The following is an 18,447-nucleotide window of genomic DNA, read 5'->3' as shown; positions in this document are numbered from 1 at the left end:
TGTTGCAGGTATCAGCATGGTCACCACTCACAAGTGTCTTCCTGTCATCCTGAGGACCTCTCCTTCAGAGTCTTGCTTGGGCCCAGCCCCGCCTTCCTAATGTTCATGATTTAGTAGGAAAAACATCCTGCAACCGTGATGGGCCAAGGGGACTCAGGAAGGACTCCTGACGCCACCTGGGGCTAGCGGTTCCAGAAGGAGAGCCCGAGGGATGCGCAGGTCAGGATGAGCGGAGGTAGCGGTGGCAGAGAGGAAGGCAGGCCAGGGCCCAGACGCTGCCTTCCAGGACGGCCTGAGAGCAGGAGCCTCATAGGCCAGGCTGGAGGCCAGCAGCTTCAGCAGTCTCAAGATTGCTGTTAAGGATGTGACAGACTCTTGGGTGTCCCTAGCTGATGTGCCCCTTCTGCCCGTGGCCATGAGTCCCTCCCTCCCTCCCTCCCGGGACAACACTCACGGAATAGGTGCTGCAGATGAGGGTGTTGTTGGTCTCGTGGAAGCAGGCGCTGGTGATGGGGCAGTTCCCCAGGGCAAACAGCTTCCCGCAGAAGGACTGCAGGCAGATGTAGTCCTGCATGTCCCACACGCGGATGTTCTGGGTGGGAAACAGGCAAGAGGTGGGGGATCCTCGGGGACACGTTACCCAGGTACCCCTAATACACATGTACTGCGTTAAGTGTCTATGCTGGTGACAACCCTGCACTGGTGAAAATCCTGCACTGTCTACACTTATGCTCCAGTAGCCCAGCCACAGGTGAGTGACGGCAGAACACAGCTCCATCCCAGGGCTTTCCCTTAGGCCTCTACCCTGCAGAACACCCCCACCCAGACCCCCACCAGCTCCCACTTCAGCTCACTCATGAAAAGCCAGCCTAGGACACAGTCAGAGTAGGTACAAACTTAATTGCCAAAATGGCCTGTGTGTCCCCAGAGTAGCCCCAGTGCAGTCATCCTGGGTTGAGGAAAGTTCCTTAGAGAGGCCCCATGGAAGTCCCCCCAGGACCCATTGCTCAGAGCCACCTCAGAGAGCTACATAAGGATGGACTTAGAATCAACCAGACCAGTGCACGCCCCAGCTCTTCCCATGGCTGTCACGAGGACGTCAGCTGGCCCATCTCCATCACCCACCCGCACCTCAGATCCTTCACCAGAGGTGAGGATACTAGTTTGCAGAGGAGAGTCCCCTAGCAGCCTGAGTGAGGACATGTTGGGAAGGGTGGCCCAGTGACACCAAGGCTCTGAAAATTCTCCATCTGCTGAGCCAGAAAACTCAAAATTGTTCCCTGAAGGAGACCCTGGGAGCCGTGGGCCTCCGCATGTTGGCCAGGATGCCCCAGCAGCAAGAAGGAGGTGCAGCATCCTGAACTAACAGCTGCCCCTGAGCAAAGTGATGCCCCTCGCCCCAGGCACTGAGGAAGGTCCAGTCAGGCTGACAGCCAGGGCGACCAAGGAGGGGGTCACTGGGAGAGCTGAGGCGTGCAGATGTGGGTGGGGCAGGGACCAGCAGGGACAGGACTCATATGTCTCATGCACCTACTGTGTGCCAGATGCTGCCTGCTCTCTTACCACCTATTCTCCTCTAAACCATTCAAGAGCCAGCCTATTGATGAGGAAACTGAGAACCAAACAGGAGGAAGATCTGCTCAGGTAAAGAAGCCAGACTGGGCTACATGGGAACCCTGCTCTGGACTGATGTGAGCTAGGATCAGGACTCTACTGGGGACTGTCGAAGATCTTCATGGTGATGCCAGGTACCTCTCTGTAGGCCTTTGGCTGAGGAGGGACGTTACCCTGTTCCTCTAGGCCTCAGATGCCTCCCAGCATGGGTCCCCTGGCTGGCTGAGCCAGATTACTACCCCAGCATCAGTGTCTTTCCCCAAGGAACGGAACTGAGAGCATCACCTTGTCCCTGGAGATGCTGATGAGGATGCTGCTATTCTTGCTGTTTACGAGGAGGTGCATCACGGAGGTCTGATGTCCCTTCATCACCCACACAGGCTTTTTAGAGAATAAGGGGTTCCACAGGTAGATGTGGGAGTCATAGCCACCAGTCGCTGGGGTAGAGAAATGAGTACCAGGCCCCTGGGCCTGCGCTGGATGTACAAGGCCCAGCGCCAGCCCTCGGATGCCTGCCAGGCTTGCCAGATGCAGAGAGGATCCCTGCAACCCAGCACCGCCCCTCCTGCCCCATCCTCCCACACCTGCCCACCAGAGCCTGCCTCATTACACCGCCCTCTGGTGCCCATGAGTGCTGACAAGAGCAGCAGGAGAGAAGCCCCGTGGAAGGCCGGATGCTGGACAAACAGCTTATGGGGGACAGAAAGATGACTCACCCAGGAAGTTCCTGTCTGAGCAGTAATCAAAGCAAAGAACTCCTTTTCTTAAACTCAGCACTGTGAACCTACAACATGGAATGGGTAAGAGCTGCAGGGCAGGAGCAGCAGCCTCAGGGGCCTCTGAGGGAGCTGAGGCAAGGGCTCCTGGGAGGCCTGGGAAAGGCACCACCTCTCCAACCAGAGAGAAGAGTCCTAGAAGCTGCCCAGAGCTGAGCATTGTGGGCAAAACAACTGCCAGACCAACAGTTCATGGAGGAAGCACTCACCTTCCGGGTGAAAGTGGCCCCAAAGGAGGAGGAGCGCCTGACATTTGTAAAGTGTTTTGCCTCGTGTCAAGGGCAAACTTGACACGATTTTCACATCAACCAACCTGGGACAGGTATCTTCCTAGCCAGGACACAAATCAAAAAAGTGAGGGCTCCCAGGTCCAGAGAGCGTCCTGACCTGGCTGCCCTCCAATATGCTGGTCCTTCTGCTGGGTACCATCTTATGGGTCACCTGGACCCCACACACAACCCTGAAGAGTGTCACTGGCCCTGAGCCAGAGACAAAGACCCTAAAAGGAGACGCTAAGGAACTTTCGCAAGGTCACACAGGTAACAAATTGGCGTGGGGTAGAGGACTTAGCCCAAGGCTGAGTGGGTACAGCAAGAAGTGGCCGCGATCAGCACGAAAGAAAGAGGCTTGGAGAGCCAGAGAACCCAGACAGGAGTCCCAGGACAGTTAGGCCCTCACAGGTTGCTCTGTGCCTCTGCCCACGCGGCTTCCTCTTGCCCACACCCATCCTGCCTGCCAGATCCTTCTACCGGATGTTCCCTTCAAAACCCAGTTTGAAGAACCCTGTCATAAAGCGCCCTAGCCTTCTCCATTGAACTGGCCCACCTGGGTGTCACCTCAGATAACACAATGGCTTCCGTCATCCCATCAGGCCAAATCTTCCCTGCCCACTGCCCATGGTGACATGCCTCTGCCCAGCTCAGGTGCCTTCACCTTTGTGTTGGTCCCAGCTGGTTTCTTAACCTTTGGTCTTGCTCCCCCTCAAACCCTCCCTTCGCGTCAACAGCCACAGGATTCCTCCAAAAATCAAAGCTTCAAGAAGAACATATGGAAGTGCGTGTATTTCATTTATGGTTGAGTCATATTCACTGCCCTCTTCCATGTATTTTTTTTTATTTTACTTTTTATTTCATTTTCCATTCTAATTTTGGGTTTTTTTTAAATTTATTTATTTATTCATTCTAATTAGGTATATATGACAGCAGAATGCATTTGATCCATGCATTTTTCTTTGTACTGGGGATCAAGCGCAGGGGTACTTAGCCACTGAGCCACATCCCCAGCATGTTTATATTTTATTTAGAGACAGGGTCTCTCTGAGTTGCCTAAGCAACTTTGAACTCATGATCCTCCTCCCTCAGCCTCCCTAGCCATAGGATTACAGGCACGTGCCACCACACCTGGCCCTCCATGCATTTATATGCAGAGAAAATATTCTGGAAGAACAGTCACCAATGGGTTAGCAGGAACAATCCAGGCTGATCCGCTCGCACATTCAACAAAGGCTTGCCAGCTCCAGCTCCTTGCCAGGGTTCCAGAAGCATCGCTACGATGCCCCTGCCACATGGAGCTTCCCTTCTGGGGGAAATAGCAGCAAGGACATAGAGACAGGGAGAGGAACAGTGACAAATTGTGGCAAGTCCTGCAAGGGAAACAAGGAGGTGGCTTTGACAAAGGGAAACTGAGGCAGACTTACTTTCGACAACCTCTCGAGGAGGGTTCAGAGAAGCTGAGATGGAGAAGGAACTGGCCACAGGAGCACTGGGGGGAAGACGAGGCCTTGCAAGTGCAAGGCCACGGGGCTGGCTTGAGGAGCCCAGGAGGAGAGGGCACAAGAGGACAGCTAGAGGAGGCAGGTCTACACCACTGAAGGCTCCAGGAGGACCCCTGCTGAGACCTGCAGATGACCGCAAGCAGGGACAGTGGCCAGAGGGCATGCAGTGGGGCTGCTAAGGAGGCAAGCAGCTTGGGTGCAAGATGACAGTGGCCTCAACGAAAGGGAGGTATTGTGGGTCCATCCACCCTCTAGACACCGGCTCCTGACCCACCCCTCAACCTCTGCTGCTCTTCCCCCAGCTTCACTTCTGGCCCTAACCACCCAAAGAGCGCAGAGAGACCAGCTATGGGAAGTCGGACCCGCAGGCCCACTCCTTGGAAGTCGAGGCCAACTCTAGAAGAGGAGTCTGGGGCCACAGACAATGGCACATACCTATTATCCCAGCAACTTGGGAGGCTAAGGCAGGAGAATCACAATTTTGAGGCCAGCCTTAGCAATCTGGCAAGACCCCATCTCAAAATAAAAATAAAAATGGCTAGGGACATTAGCTCAGTGGTAGAGTAGCTCAGTGGTACAGGGCCCCCTAAGTTGAATTACAAGGAGAAGGAAGGGGAGGAGGAGGTAGAGGAAAAGGAGGAAGAGTTTAGGTTGGCAATGCTTGACCCAACCTTCAGAGGCCATACACCAAGACAGCGACTTCAAAAATGGGAGACCAGAAAGTGGTCAATGGTACCCCCTGCTGCCCAAGGCACTGTACTGCATCCAGACAAGAAGGTGTCTTGGGAGTGTGTATGTCTAAATATACTCTCCAGCCTAACCCCGCCCCTGCCAAATTTATACACTCCAATCCCTCCATCTCTACCCATGACCAACTCCAGGGTCATCCCGTGGCCTGAACCACTGCAACAGCCTCCTCACTTATGTTCCCACCTGCATTCCTGCCCGAGCACGTCCAACACAGGCCTCAGACCACACAGTTCCTCTGCTCAAAACCACCGGAGAACTCTGCTTACATCTGATTTCAAATAATCATAAGGAGATCTTCTGAGACACCTGGACTAAGTACCAGGTGATGATAAAGAGGAGTGCTACGTGTTTCTATTCTGTGTATGTTTGAACGTTTTCATAACAAAAACAACCAGAAAGCAGGAGCGTGCCAGGCAGAGAACAAGGCAAAGGCCTGGGGCAGGGGCGCTCCTGAACCTCAAGGGGCCAGTGGAGCTGGAGCTGAAGGGAAGAGGGGCACTCAGGAAGGCAGCAGGGCCATCCACAGAGGCCCGCATGCCATGGTAGGGGGATCCGCTGATATCATCCAGGCCTTAAAGAGCTCCCCAAAAACAAGAAGTCGAGCGAAACAGGTATCAGGGACATGGTAGAGCAGCAGAACAGAGGCAGAAACCATTCAGCCACCAGGGCCAAGCAAAGCCCCACCACCCGCCCTGCTCAAAGCACAGAGCCAAGATGGAGCCCCCCCAACACACACACACACACACACACACCAGACATTCGCAGGGCCCCTCCCACCTTGGGTGAGCCCACGACTTGGTTAAGAGTGAGCACACTTTGGAGGACTAAAAGGTACTGGACTGAACAGCAGCCTGAGATCAAGCTCTGGCTCAAACGAGCAAAGACAGTCACTTGTCTTCAGCACCTCCCTGAACCTCGGGCTCCTGTCTGGAAAGTGAAGAGGCCACCCAAGGAGCCCTGTGACCTCAGAACTGGATTTTTCTTGAGAAACAACCAGCAGAAAGTAACAGTGAGGGCCTGCATGGCCCTTAGCACCGTGTCACACCTTGCGACTCCCCAACAGGGACCTCCAATCTCTTCTTGTTCCCCCAAAAGACATGCCTGGGGCACAGACCATCATGCAGGATGCTCAGGAACCCAGCGTCACAGAGCCCAGGACTTGAGGGGAAGGCTGTGGGGGCAGGAGAAACCAGCCAAGGAACGCCGCAGGAACCCTCGAGATGTGCCACACAGCAGAAGGAAGGTGTGAGCCAAAATGACAATGGCAGGCTTCTGCCAACAATGAGACCATGTGGACAAGGGGAATCCCACAGGACTCCAACCATATTTATAACACTTTGATTCTGACATAGATATGCATTTAATACCCACTTGTGCAACTAATAACTGATTTTTAGTTTTGGTTTGAGAGAGAGAGAGAGAGAGAGAGAGAGAGAAAGAGAATTTTTTTTTTAATATTTATTTTTCAGTTCTCAGCAGACACAACATCTTTGTTGGTATGTGGTGCTGAGGATCGAACCCAGGCCGCACGCATGCCAGGCGAGCGCGCTACCGCTTGAGCCACATCCCCAGCCCTTTATTTTTTATTTTGAGACAGGATCTCACTAAATTGCTGAGATTGGCCTTGAACTTGCTATTCTCCTGTCTCAACCTCTGGAGCCAAGCCCTGGGATTACAGACATGAGTCAGTGTGCCTGGCTAGATTTTTTTTTTTTTTTAAAGGAAAGGTGGGACTGGGGGTTTTGCTCAGTGGTAGAGCACTTGTTTAGCATGCTCAAGGCCCTGAGTTTGATTCCCAGTACCATAAAAAAACAAATTTCCTCAGGGTTAGAGGAATCTAGAATGAAGAAAATAGATTGGAATCATCTCTGAACAATAAATGCTACCAGTTGTTGAACACTTTCCACGTACAGCATTTTTCCCTCAAGGAATCCTTAAGATATTTATTAAGGTAAGTGCTTTCCTTAACTCATTTTACAGATAAGCAAACTGAGGATCACAGATTTTGAACCAATTCATATTCATATTCACTCCTTTCTTCAGGAATGGTCTTGATGGGCACAGTTGCATACACCAGTAACCCCAGCAACTTGGGAGGCTGAGATAGGAGGATTGCAAGTTTGAGCCAGCCTTAGCAACATAGTGAGGCCCTCAGCAACTTAGTGAGACCGTTTTAAATTTAAAAAAAAAAAAAAAAAAAAAAAGGTAGTGGGGATGCTGCTCAGTGGCTAAGTGCCCCTGGGTTAAATCCCCAGTACAGGAAGGAAGGAGGGGAGAAAGGGAGGGAAAGAAGGGGCTGTTGGCTTCTATGCTGAGCTGTGACTAGAAGAACCCTATCACATTCTTAGCACTGGTGTCGAGGCTGGAGCAATAACTGAAACCAGACTCCAGAGTGTGCACTCTAATTCCTGACCTATGTCAGCCCATAGGACACACACTGCCTGCACCTAGGCATGGTGTGATCCTCAGGACACTGCCCTGCTCACGGAGATGCCACTAGCACAGAGGTGGGTCCTCTCTGGCAGGGACATCACATGGCTGACGTGAACCCACCCACCAAGGCCCACTCACTGCCCACCTCCCTCTCAGCCATGCTGCCTCGGCCTGGAAAGGTGCTCTTTACCTGGGTTTCTCAAGGTCTTTGGCTGGCAACACTGTCAGCACCAGAGAGGACTTCTCAACGGCCGAACAGGAGACCACGAGGTTCAGATCGGAAATGAACTTGACCTTCTGACACCAGTTGGGATGGAGAGCCTGGGGAAGACAGCCGCCCTCGTGGGAGACCCTCCAGAGGACAGCTGCATTCCAGGCCCAGCCCCTGGAACATGGCCAGGGTGAGGGGCTGGAGGGGCCTGGAGGTGATGGAGCCTAATGAAGTGACCACGGCTTGGACAAATTGAAGTGGCCCAAAGTCCTAGCCCAGGTCCAGTGATCAGGAAAGTGTAGTCATCCCTTGTGTCAGAAAATGCTTAAAGGCATTTTATTAGTACGACTGCTTTGTCCGTGAAAGGACCCATGGGGTTGGGCCTGTGTAAGTGTCATTCTCCCAAGGGGAGAATGGATGGAGTCATCCTCCACAGGAAGCGCCCACTGCGTGGACCTGTCCCTCTGGCCCACTGCCACCCTCTAAGTTTGTCAGACAAGTTCACGGGAGCCTGGGAGGTAAGGACAACCTGTGGCAACCTTAACAAGAAAAGAACACAAGTGGGCTGGCTGGCCTCTGTCTTCCCCAGCTTGGGATCTGTGACCTGGACCAGAGCTTGGCCTCCCCAGCTGGAGATTTTCCTGTCTATGACAAGAATAGAGGACAGGAAAGAATGGAGGCAGGTGGAAGAGATGGGACCATCCAACACTCATTCAGTGCCTTCTGTGTGCAAGGCACCAAGCCAGGTTTTCCAGTCTCACCAAGTGTCCGTCACAAGGAGGCACTAATCCAAGGCACTGAATGAGACCTGGGACATTAAGCAACTTGGAGGAAAAACCAAGCCCCAAAAGAGATTCCCACTGGAAGATGAAAAAGGAGATGACACAAAAATAAAATATTAAAAATAAATAAATAAAAAGAAGATGAGGTCATAGGTGCCTCCTCCTATGAAAGTCACAGAGCCCACGCAGAAACAACATTCGGGAGCCTTCGACCACCCCACTCAGGCTTACCTTGAGGCTCTCATTCACTCAATCAACAGATGTGCTGGGAGCCCACTGTTGGAGGCATTAGAGATGGATCGGAGAGCACAACACACAAAGTCCCTGTCCTCAAGGAGCTGTCAATCTTGTGAGGATCACAGGGCAACAATAATGGGTGGACAATACAAAGTTGGGAGTGGAAAGTACAGGGTGAAGGGAGAAAAGACAGAGGAGGCAGCAGGTTATCCTGGGAAACAAGTAGAGAGTGGTAAATAGGAACCTAGGGGAACAGCACTACAGCTGGAAGGGATGTCATGTGCCAAGGCCCTGTCACAGGTAGGAAAGGGCTTGGGGGTATTTTGGGAGGGGAGAGCAAGGAAGCTTGTGTCTCTGCAGCACAGTAAATGAGAAAAAAAGGTAGAAAAAAAGACCTAAAGCAAGTCAGGGGCCTCATGTCCTGATGCTTGTGGTAAGGACTTGAGAAGTTGTTTCAAATGTGATAGAAGCTACTGGAGTGACACGACAGTCATTCTAATGAATAATTCCTGTGACTGCCAAAAGGAGAAAAAGCTGCATAGAGAAAGGAGTGGGGAAGCCAGCCTCACACGCTGTAGGACTCCAGAAGACAGGGATGTCTGCAGGGCCAGGCCACAGCAGCAGCAGCAGCGGGAACGCCTGGCCACGCTGGGGCCCACACGTATCATGCAGATGGAACCCACGGCCTCCAACAACTGCCTTGGCTCTGGTTCTAGGGCCCGATCCCTAGAGCTAAGACTGGACCCGGGAGGTGAATCTGCTTTCTGCATTTACTTTTGGGTGGTGTGTGTATTGAATGTTCACCATGGTCACAGGCCAAGAAGGTACAACTTACCCTCAGCTGGTAACTTCTGTATACAGCAGACTTCTCAGTTAAGAGTTTTGGCATGGAAACATTGATCCAGTGATCTGATGGGGGGAAAACTGAGGTCCACACTAGCTTCCCTCTTTGCCAGCCACGCAGACTCTCAGATGATATCTGGAGTTGACTGTCAACTCCTTGCTTCTCAAAGGTCTTTTCAGCCAAATGCGCATGGAGCCTCACTGTGACTTGAGAGGTTAGTGGGTGCCACCACTCAGGCGGCTCACAGCTGAGAGGCCAGGGCCCACATTCTCCCTCAGTGCTGCATCCTAAACAAGCCACCTCACTACAGAGCTCCAATTTTTCTCCCCAGTGGAAAACAAATGGAGATCCTAGACTCCCCTCGTCCTGAAACATCATTCTTGGGGGATTTGCCACCAAACCCCTTGTTCAGAAAGCTCAAGTTCCAAAAAGTAGAGGTTGCACCCATGCATCATCATAAAACGAGCAACTCTAACGAGCAGGTACTGCCGCAGCACAGCCCTGCCCTTGTGAACCTCCCGGCCACCAAACACCCAGGGGCAGCAGCTAATGAACCTCCAGGAAAGCGAGCTGGACACAGACAGGTGGGCAAGGGGACACACACAGGCCACCCTCAGGGGCAATTTAAGGAAGCAGGTTGGAAACGCCTGACACTCTGGCCTTGGGTCTGATGGTAACTGCCAGGGAATGCGGAGGAAAGAGGCTAGGGTGGTGGTGGGGGGTGCGGGTTAGGCCATGCATCTCACTGCTGCTCACCAGCTCCACTTTGAGGGCGGAAACAAGTGTGCTAGGAAGTCCCAAAGTCGGGTCGGACGCTGCTCAAGGGGCAGGGCTGGTGTCCTGGATGGAGGGGGGTCAGGGTCCCTGTGGGTGGGACCCCTGGTGGCCTAGGCTCTTCTAAATGGATATGAAGTGGCCCAGAAGCCCCAGCTCAGCCCCAGGTCCCATGGCTGCTGGGGATCTGGAACTCCTTGGCAGAGAAGTCCCAAATGGCTTCCTGAAGCAGTTTAGGACATTGCCCAGCAAATGGTTAAAAGTATAGTCTCTGGCAAGTGCCCTGGCTTCAGACCTCAGACACCACTCACAGCTGCGCACGAGTGGCTCCAGCCCACCAACGCTCCTTCATTAACTCCCTCGGGGTGGTAGGTGGAGACTGAGGGAGGTGACACACAGGCGCCCTGCATGCAGCTGCTCAAAAGTGGCAACCACACTCACTCACATTCCTGCTCAGCCAGGAGTCCTCCAGGCCTGCCAGAGGCCACCTCTAGGGCCCCTCCACCACACCCCGCCCCCCAAAGGCAGCTCAAGGCCAAGGAGAGCAGAAGCCACCTCACAGTCATCCAAGGAAGTTCCACTACCCTGGCCTCAGAAGGCAGGAAGGACTTCCTCAGGTCATACCCAGCACGTTCCCTTCTTCCTGGGTAAGGAGTGTCCTGCAGCCCCTGGTCCTCACCTGCACAAGATCTGCCTGCAGAAGGATGGACCTCTTCTCAGCCCCTGGTCTTCTGCTGTTGCCCCATCATTCCCTCTCCCATAGGCCACTCAGCCCAGTACCCACTGGTGCCTTCACCACCTCCCCAGAGGTCCACAGCATGGAATGGGGAGAGCACCCCAGGGCCAGGGCCAGCTCAGGACCCACTTCAACCTACTCCCAACCTCTGCCCCATTCCTGTGCATCTGAGCTACCCCATTTGGAGAGTCTGGGGAGGATGTGGGGGTTGAACAGTCCGGTGGTCACACTGTCAGAGATGAAGACAATTACATTGCCCTTGGTGTCCCCATAGCAGAACACGCCTCTGTGATAGTCAGACCTAAGGAAAGATGGGGACAGAACAGGCTATGGATCCTCCTGTTCTTCACCTACCCGCCTCCCACAGCTCCCTCCACCTTGGGATCCGGGATCCGGGGCAGTTCCAACCAACTTCCCCAACCTTGCCCAGTGGCCCAGATCCAGACTGATACTCAACAAGAATTTGGTATTTTGTTTCAACTAAAACAAATTAATCCCTAGTCTTCCAACTCTCATTATCAAGCCACCCCTCCCTATAGACTGTGATGTTCCCAGAGTCCTCAGCTACAGTGGGACCAGCCTCTGCCAGGGTGTGACAGCTGACTGGACAGGAGAGGGATAGGGAGAGAAGCAACAACAACTCCAAGGTCAGAGTGACCATAAAGGCCACCCAGGGGAAAAGCAGCTTGAGGGAAAGAGGATACAGGGCCTCAAACCAGTGGAGTGAGGATCTTTCCAGGCTGTCTACAGGGAGGTGTTCCAAGACCCCAGCCCCAGCCCCTCCTGTGATATGGCACCTGCCTAGACCCTTCTCCCATCTTTTGTGGGACTCACCAGTAGTTCATGGCCAAGACACAGCAGTCCAGATCAATAAAGGTGAAGGTCCGGACACATTTATGGTCACTAATATCAAAGAACTCTGGGGAAGAGATAGAGGAGCAGGAAAAGGCACATATGGAATGGAAACCCCTTCAGTATCCCTGTGACAACCAGAGGCAGCCAATCAGAGTAAAGCCACTAAGCCAGTGCTTCCCACTGCGGCTAGATTGAATCTCCAGAGCCCACTATAGTGGCAAGGGCTTGTAGGGCATCCACATCCTGCCTGGCCACCACTCCTGCCTCTGTCCTGACCCCCGCCTGGCACCCCAGCCCTGGCCTACAGGCTCCGGCCACATGCTCACCCCACCCCAGGCCCTCCCCACTGTTCCCTCCACCCGGAACGCTCCCGGGACTCCTTCAAGACCTACTCAAATGCCCTCTCAGAAAGGCCGTTCCCTGGACCCAGGCCTCGTCGATTCCCTCATGGCACCATCTCAACATCTAATTTGTTTGGGTCTTAGGGTCTGTCTCTCCTCTGCAGTGTGGGCGCTGTGGCGCCCTGTGGCATCCACAGTGCCCAGCACAGCACCTAGGCTCTGAGGAATCTGCGACAACAGCTGTGACAAGCAAATGCAGGGAAATGCTGAGCCCTGGGCTCTGCCGGCAGCGGGGTGCCTCTGCCCCTCGGCTCAGCTGGTCACTTGCTCTGTCCATCCCTGCACTGCAGGGGCAGGGAGACCCACTTTCTCACCACCCTGCCACTCCCTCCTCAGGACCAGGGCCCAGCCCCACGCGTCCCACCACTGAAACCCTGGACGGGTCCGAGACCTGGAAAGCAGACTCCGCACAGGCGCACTAGGACAGAGAAGAGACGGCTTCTTGCCATCTCGCCTCTTCTTTTACCCACCTGAACCAGCCCTTTCAGACTAATTTTTTGAAAACACTACTTTCATTCTTTCAAAACCCTTCAAAGGGGTCCTCACACCCAGCTGTTTCAAACCTCAAAACCATTCTCAAAAAAGTCGGCTGCTTCCGACAGATGGGGCTCCAGTTCAGCCCCCATCTAATGAGCAGCAGCCTCACTAACAGAGCTGTCTTCACCCGGATGCAGCTCTCCCCTCCACCTCTCTAGGAGCCAGCCACTGAGGAGGCTGTAAATCCCAGGGGAGGGCAGGCCTCTGGGCCACAGAGGCTGAGGCTCATGCTGGTGAGCCTCTGGCCTTGACCGAGTGTTCCCAGGAGATGACAGCTGCTCGGTGAGGAGGGCTGTGATGACAAGATCCTCTCTGAGATTCTCATGCCAGTCTCTCAGGAATGAAGGACAAGAGAGAAGACAGGGACAGCACCTGGCCCTCAGGAAACATGTATTTGCAACTGAGGCCCTCCCTGGGTCTCAGATACCTCCCCCAGCCTGCCTGCACTCACCGATGACCACTTTCTCTTATCACACAATCTAACCTCATAGTCAGGCTGATATTAGTTGAACACCTACCAGATGCCAGGAGCCAGGCTGTGAGCTTCACCCCTAACGACTAAGCCACTAAACATAGGCTCCATCTTACTTCTGGGTAATCTGAAACCCTGGGAGGTAAAGTACTTGCCCAAAGTGTCACACCAACAGTGGGCAGAAGCAGGGTCTGAACCCAGGCCCAGCCTCTTCCAGAGCAGCCGGGGCTCGTCCTCCACTTCAGCTATGCCCCGTGAGCTCCAGCCTCCCACCTGCCTCTCATCCCCCAATCACTTTCCAGTCTGCTGGTGCCACCTCCACCTCTGCCTCTGGGACAGCTGGACACTTCATTCACTCACTCCTCCACCCACTTAATAGCCACCAGGCATCTCACAGGTGCCAGCCACGGGGACAGGGGAGTCAAAGAGCTGCAGCCCTTGACTGCAGGAAGTCAGGGAGCCTTCAGGCTGGAGGAGGAAACAGGCTCTACAGAACCACACTAGGACGTGTGACTGCACCTCAAAGGGACCCTGACTGGGAGAGGGACAATCTCACACAGGCCTTTTCAACAGAGGAAACTGACTTGGAGGAGGTGGTCACAAAGGACCCCTGGAGGAAGTGAAATCTGAGATGAAACCTAAAGAGAAAGCAGCCGCTGTGGGGGTGGGGAGAGGTGCCAGAGGATCGCAGGAGCAGGGACGGAGGCCACAGCACCCATCAGAAGAGGGGAGAGAAGGTCACAGTAGCCTCAGGCTCCAGGGACAGCAACAGGTAGAGAAGACTGTGGGGCCACAGGGGCTAGGAATTCCAGAGTGTGGGGCCAAGTTAGGGATCCCATCACCAGGCTAAGAGCAGGGGAGCGAGTTGAAAGCTTTCTGCAGAAAGGCATTTTGAAAGCTGCTCCGTGGGCCTTGAGAGGAAGAACGCAAGCAAGGCTTCAGTGCTACTCATGTGAGAGCCCGGGGTGGCCCAGGCTGCGGGTGGCTGGAGAGGGGAGAATCAGGGCTGGAGGTGGACTGGTTATGGCCTCCAGTCAATAAATATTCAGGTATTCATTAAGCATTCCCTGCCTACTGAGAGGAGTTGGGCAGTCAACAAGTGACTGGTCCCTCTGGGTCCCTCCTATGGCACCCAGCACTCAGCAGCCACTTGGCACCTGATAACCAGGCCTCTCCTCCTCCCACCAGTGCTCCCAGAGGGCTCGCATCCATGCTACAGGTGCTCAGCTGACACAGCTGCCCCAAGTGCAAGTGCAGAAAGCAGGCCTGGGGAGCCCAGGACTCACCTATCTTCAGTTCGGTAGATGAAACTGCAATGAGGTTCAGGTTGGGTAGGCACACCATGTCTGTGACCCACATCTGCTGGCTGTGGAGCTGCAGGAACTGGCTAAGCTGGCAGAGGAAGACAAGGGGAGGCTTGGGCTGGGGAACTCCCCAGCAGAGCACACCATGAGCACGGGCTGCAAACCTTCTCCTGCCACACAGGACCCTGGAGCAGCCACAGACAGAGAGCCCGGTGCTACGACCAACTCCTCATGACAGGACTTTGAATAAGCTCCCTAACCTCTCTGGTCTCAGTGTCCTCGTCTATAGTTTCAATAGGTTGTTCCAAAGTCTTGAATGTACAGAGCTTGGGATCCAGGGATTTGTTTTCAAGTCAAACCCACAGTGTGTGCAAAGGCAGGGGATGCAGCGTGCCATGAAAGCAATGAGACACTACTATGGGCCACCACCAGGCACGAAGAGTGAAGGGCTGTACAACTGCCAATAAAGAAGAGTTGCCACATGTATTTACCAAGTGAGAAAGCAAGATGGAGAGCAGCATTACACTGTGACACCATTTGTACATTTACAAACAAGAGGGGCCAGGTGTGGTGTCACACCCCTGTAATCCAAGCAACTCAGGAGGCTGAGGCAGAAGGATCTTTCAAAGCCAGCCTCAGCAACTTGGTGAGACCCTAAGACACTTAGCAGAAGTGTTATATAAAGTCTGGGGATGTAGCTCAGTGGTAAAGTGCCCCTGTATTCAATCCCTAGTTATTAAAAAAATAAATAAATTTAAAAAGAAAAAGGGAGACACATATGTAAGTGACCCATGGAAGAGTGACCCAAAACTGGACACAGCAGATATCTCCAGGAAGAGGAATTAGGGTCAGAGAAAGGAACCTGACTTCCCTGTGTCGGCCCCTCCCGATGTCTGAGTCTTGTTTACCATCTCAGGTGCCACCCAGTCACGGGGCTTGCTTGTTACCAAGGATGTATTCTGCCAGGTTGGGAGTAATGGATGGAATGAAGGGAGTGAAGGCATCCAGTGAGGGGCCGGGGCCTTCACTCTGAGCAGCTGTCTACTCAGACGAACTTGAGCTGGTCCTCCAAGGGGAAAGCCTTGAGCAAAGTCATGTCCCCTGCTATTTCCATGGGAAGAGAAAACAGCCTGACAGGTGGGTGTAGAGAAGGATGAGATGAGTCAGGTAAGCCATTCCAGGAGTCTTTTTGGGGGGGAGGGTACCAGAAATTGAACCAGGGGTGCTTAATCACTGAGCCACCTCCTCACCCCTAAATATTTTATTTAGAGAACACAGTCTCACTAAGTTGCTGAGGCTGGCTTGGAACACTTGATCCTCCTGCCTCAGCCTCCTGAGCCACTGAGATTACAGGTGTGTGCCACTGTGCCCAGCCCAAGGAGTCTTATTTTTAAGACTCCTTTGTTCCATGGTTAATACAGTGGCTCTCGGCTAAAGAAAGCAGAAAGGAGTCTGAAAAAGAAGGAAGGCCGGAGCTGGGATATAGCTCAATTGGAAGAGTGCTTGCCTCCTATGCACAAGGCCCTGGGTTCAATCCCCCCCCCCAAAAAAAAGAAAGAAGCTATGTTTCAAAGAAGTTCCTCTAGATGGATGCCCAGAACTAGCGAGGCATTCCCACAGGGAGGACAAAGAACAGGCTGTTCCATCAGAATGGACAGAACACCCAGAACCACAGCCCTACACTCTCAGACTCCCCCACATGCCTCGGACGGTAAAGATGATGACTGGAAACCCCCAAGGTCCTCTCCCATCTTGGGTGGGGTCTGACCCACACACCCCCATAAACTGGTAACCTCCAGCATCTACACTATTCAGATGGGAAACCAGGAGCCCTGGAAGTTCCAGTGACCTGCCCAAGGTCACAGTACTAATGATGGGAGTCCAGGCCCCACCTCAGACTTCAGAGTAGGTGTTCACAGATGGCTCACCCTTGCCAAAATCTACCTGCCGAAGCAGGAAGAACCTCCAGGTCCTCCAAGCCTTACCAGGACCCCTCTTAGGGAGCCTTCCTCTGTCCTCTTCAGCCCTCCCAGGCTTTGGCCCCTAAGGGGCACTGAGGTGACACCATCAGGAGCTCTGGCAACAATGCACCCTCCCTCAACACACAGAAAAGGCAGGAGTTTGCCAGAAGCCATAGCCTCAGGGAACCTCAGGAACCAGCGCTCGCACCCTCAGGGATAGCTGCTGCTGCTGCTGCTACTGCAAGCCCTGAGCAGTCCCATAGGCGGGGAGCCCTTCAGGCAGCTGGCAGCATTCTCCGCAAGCCCTCCTGCAGAGCCCTGGAGAGCAGTGCTTGCCTCTTGTTCTGGAGCTTTCTGGAGTAGCCTGGCAGTATCAAGCGCACAGCAGCTTTTCTTGAGTGTCCTATCACTACTACTCTGGGCCAGGACCTGGTGGCAGAAAGACCGCGACAATGTTGGCTTGTATTTATTGGGCACTTGCTGTGTGCCTTGTCCTAATCAAGCACAACCCACGTACAAGGTCATTAAATGCTCTCAACAAGTCCCCTTTCACAGATGAGGACTCAGAGGCCTGGAGAGCTGTATCATACCCTGCCTGGGTTCAGAGCCGGTAGGTGGTCCATTTGGGATTCTGAGCCTGCAATTGAGCTCCAGGGTCCACATTCACAACCAGGTGATTTCCTGCCTGGTCCAAGTAATGGGTTAAAACCAGCGGGACATGGAGACAATATGAGTGCGACAAGGAAAGGAAAGAAGGCTGAACCCTAGTGCAGGAGCCTTGCTGGACGATGATGCCATTTGCTGATTTGACTCAAAAAAAAATAGCCCTGTGGGCAGGGGGAGCTGGAGTGACGTGCTATTTGGACAAATTAGGTTGGAGATGTCTATTGGGCATCACATCATGGTGGAGTCCTCCTTAGCAGAAAAGAAGTGTGAGGCTCCCACAGGAAAGCCAGACCATGGACCCACACCCTGTGACAAGTCCAGGCTGCTTAGATGACAAATGCCAAGAACAAGCCCACACTGGGTCTAGGTCACCTTCAATGTCAGGGTGCTAAGGTGATGCTCTCCGGTAACCCCACATGTGCTCCACATGCACCACCCCACTCACCATAAAGGAGTTAATCAGTGAGAAAGACTCAGACCAGAACTGCAGGATCCCATCTTTGGTGATAGTCAGGAAACACCCAATCTTCTTGAATCGTTGGATGAAAAACTCCACTTTCACAATCTCACACCCATGATTCCTTTGAATGGTGAGAGGCAAACAGAAACAGCTCAGAAAGGAGGGTTATCACTACTCAACTGTACCATAAATAAGCAGCCTTAAATATGTACATGAACAGACAAGGCCATGTTTTAATAAAACTTTATTTAGGAAGAGAGGTGGTGGGCCACCAAGCAGTCTAGAGCAGAACCCAGGGGAGGAAGGACAAAAGCAAGCAGGAGCAGCTTCATTCACACATGCACCAAGGGACAGTGGCTGGCCCCCTGAGTCATGGGCCTGCCCGCTCCTCCAAGCAGATTTCTATTAGACTGACAATGGCCACAAGAGTGAGCCCCAGTGGGGGCTGGGATGTAGCCCAGCGGTACAGGGATTGCCTAGCAAGTGCAAGGCCCTGGGTTCCATCCACAGCACCACAAAAAGAAAAAGAAAAAAAGAATAAGAGCTATGTATGACAATGGCATGAGATGGGCTCTAAAAGTTTATCTTGAGCAATAACCAGCCAACTTCCTCACCAGTGTGCGATGGGACAAACAACGCAGAGAGCTGAGGTCTTCTTTTCTAGCAGAAGCAGCCCACCAAGGGTAAGCAGAGTGGGGCATGTGACTGAAACCTGAGAAATAACACTTTCTAGCCACAGCTCCAGTGCTCTGGGGTGGAGTGGAGAACAGAACCCAAGCATGAGGTGGGTACACCAGAGGATGGTGAGGAATTAGGGCCCTGGGCAGTCAACTCTTCATCTCCTGGCCATGCACAGAACA

At 53.3% G+C, this 18,447-nt stretch overlaps 1 protein-coding gene across 1 annotated transcript in view; it reads right to left on the bottom strand.

Moving 5' to 3' along the window:
* The window catches only part of Efcab8 (EF-hand calcium binding domain 8), a 59,170-nt gene that overhangs the window by 31,500 nt on the left and 9,223 nt on the right, over positions 1–18,447 (bottom strand). The window contains exons 5-13 of the mRNA XM_078049079.1: positions 17,573–17,708; positions 14,483–14,588; positions 11,766–11,850; positions 11,108–11,232; positions 9,413–9,486; positions 7,538–7,668; positions 2,331–2,398; positions 1,900–2,051; positions 455–592 (exon numbers count right to left, since the gene is read on the bottom strand). Of these exons, the coding sequence (XP_077905205.1) occupies positions 455–592; positions 1,900–2,051; positions 2,331–2,398; positions 7,538–7,668; positions 9,413–9,486; positions 11,108–11,232; positions 11,766–11,850; positions 14,483–14,588; positions 17,573–17,708 (1,015 nt within the window). The remainder of the gene's footprint in view (positions 1–454; positions 593–1,899; positions 2,052–2,330; positions 2,399–7,537; positions 7,669–9,412; positions 9,487–11,107; positions 11,233–11,765; positions 11,851–14,482; positions 14,589–17,572; positions 17,709–18,447) is intronic.

The sequence above is a fragment of the Ictidomys tridecemlineatus genome, chromosome 5 (genome assembly GCF_052094955.1).
Source record: "Ictidomys tridecemlineatus isolate mIctTri1 chromosome 5, mIctTri1.hap1, whole genome shotgun sequence".
NCBI classification, from domain to species: Eukaryota; Metazoa; Chordata; class Mammalia; order Rodentia; family Sciuridae; genus Ictidomys; species Ictidomys tridecemlineatus.
The sequence above is the reverse complement of the archived record's forward strand: the minus strand, read 5'-3'. Positions and strand labels throughout refer to the sequence as shown.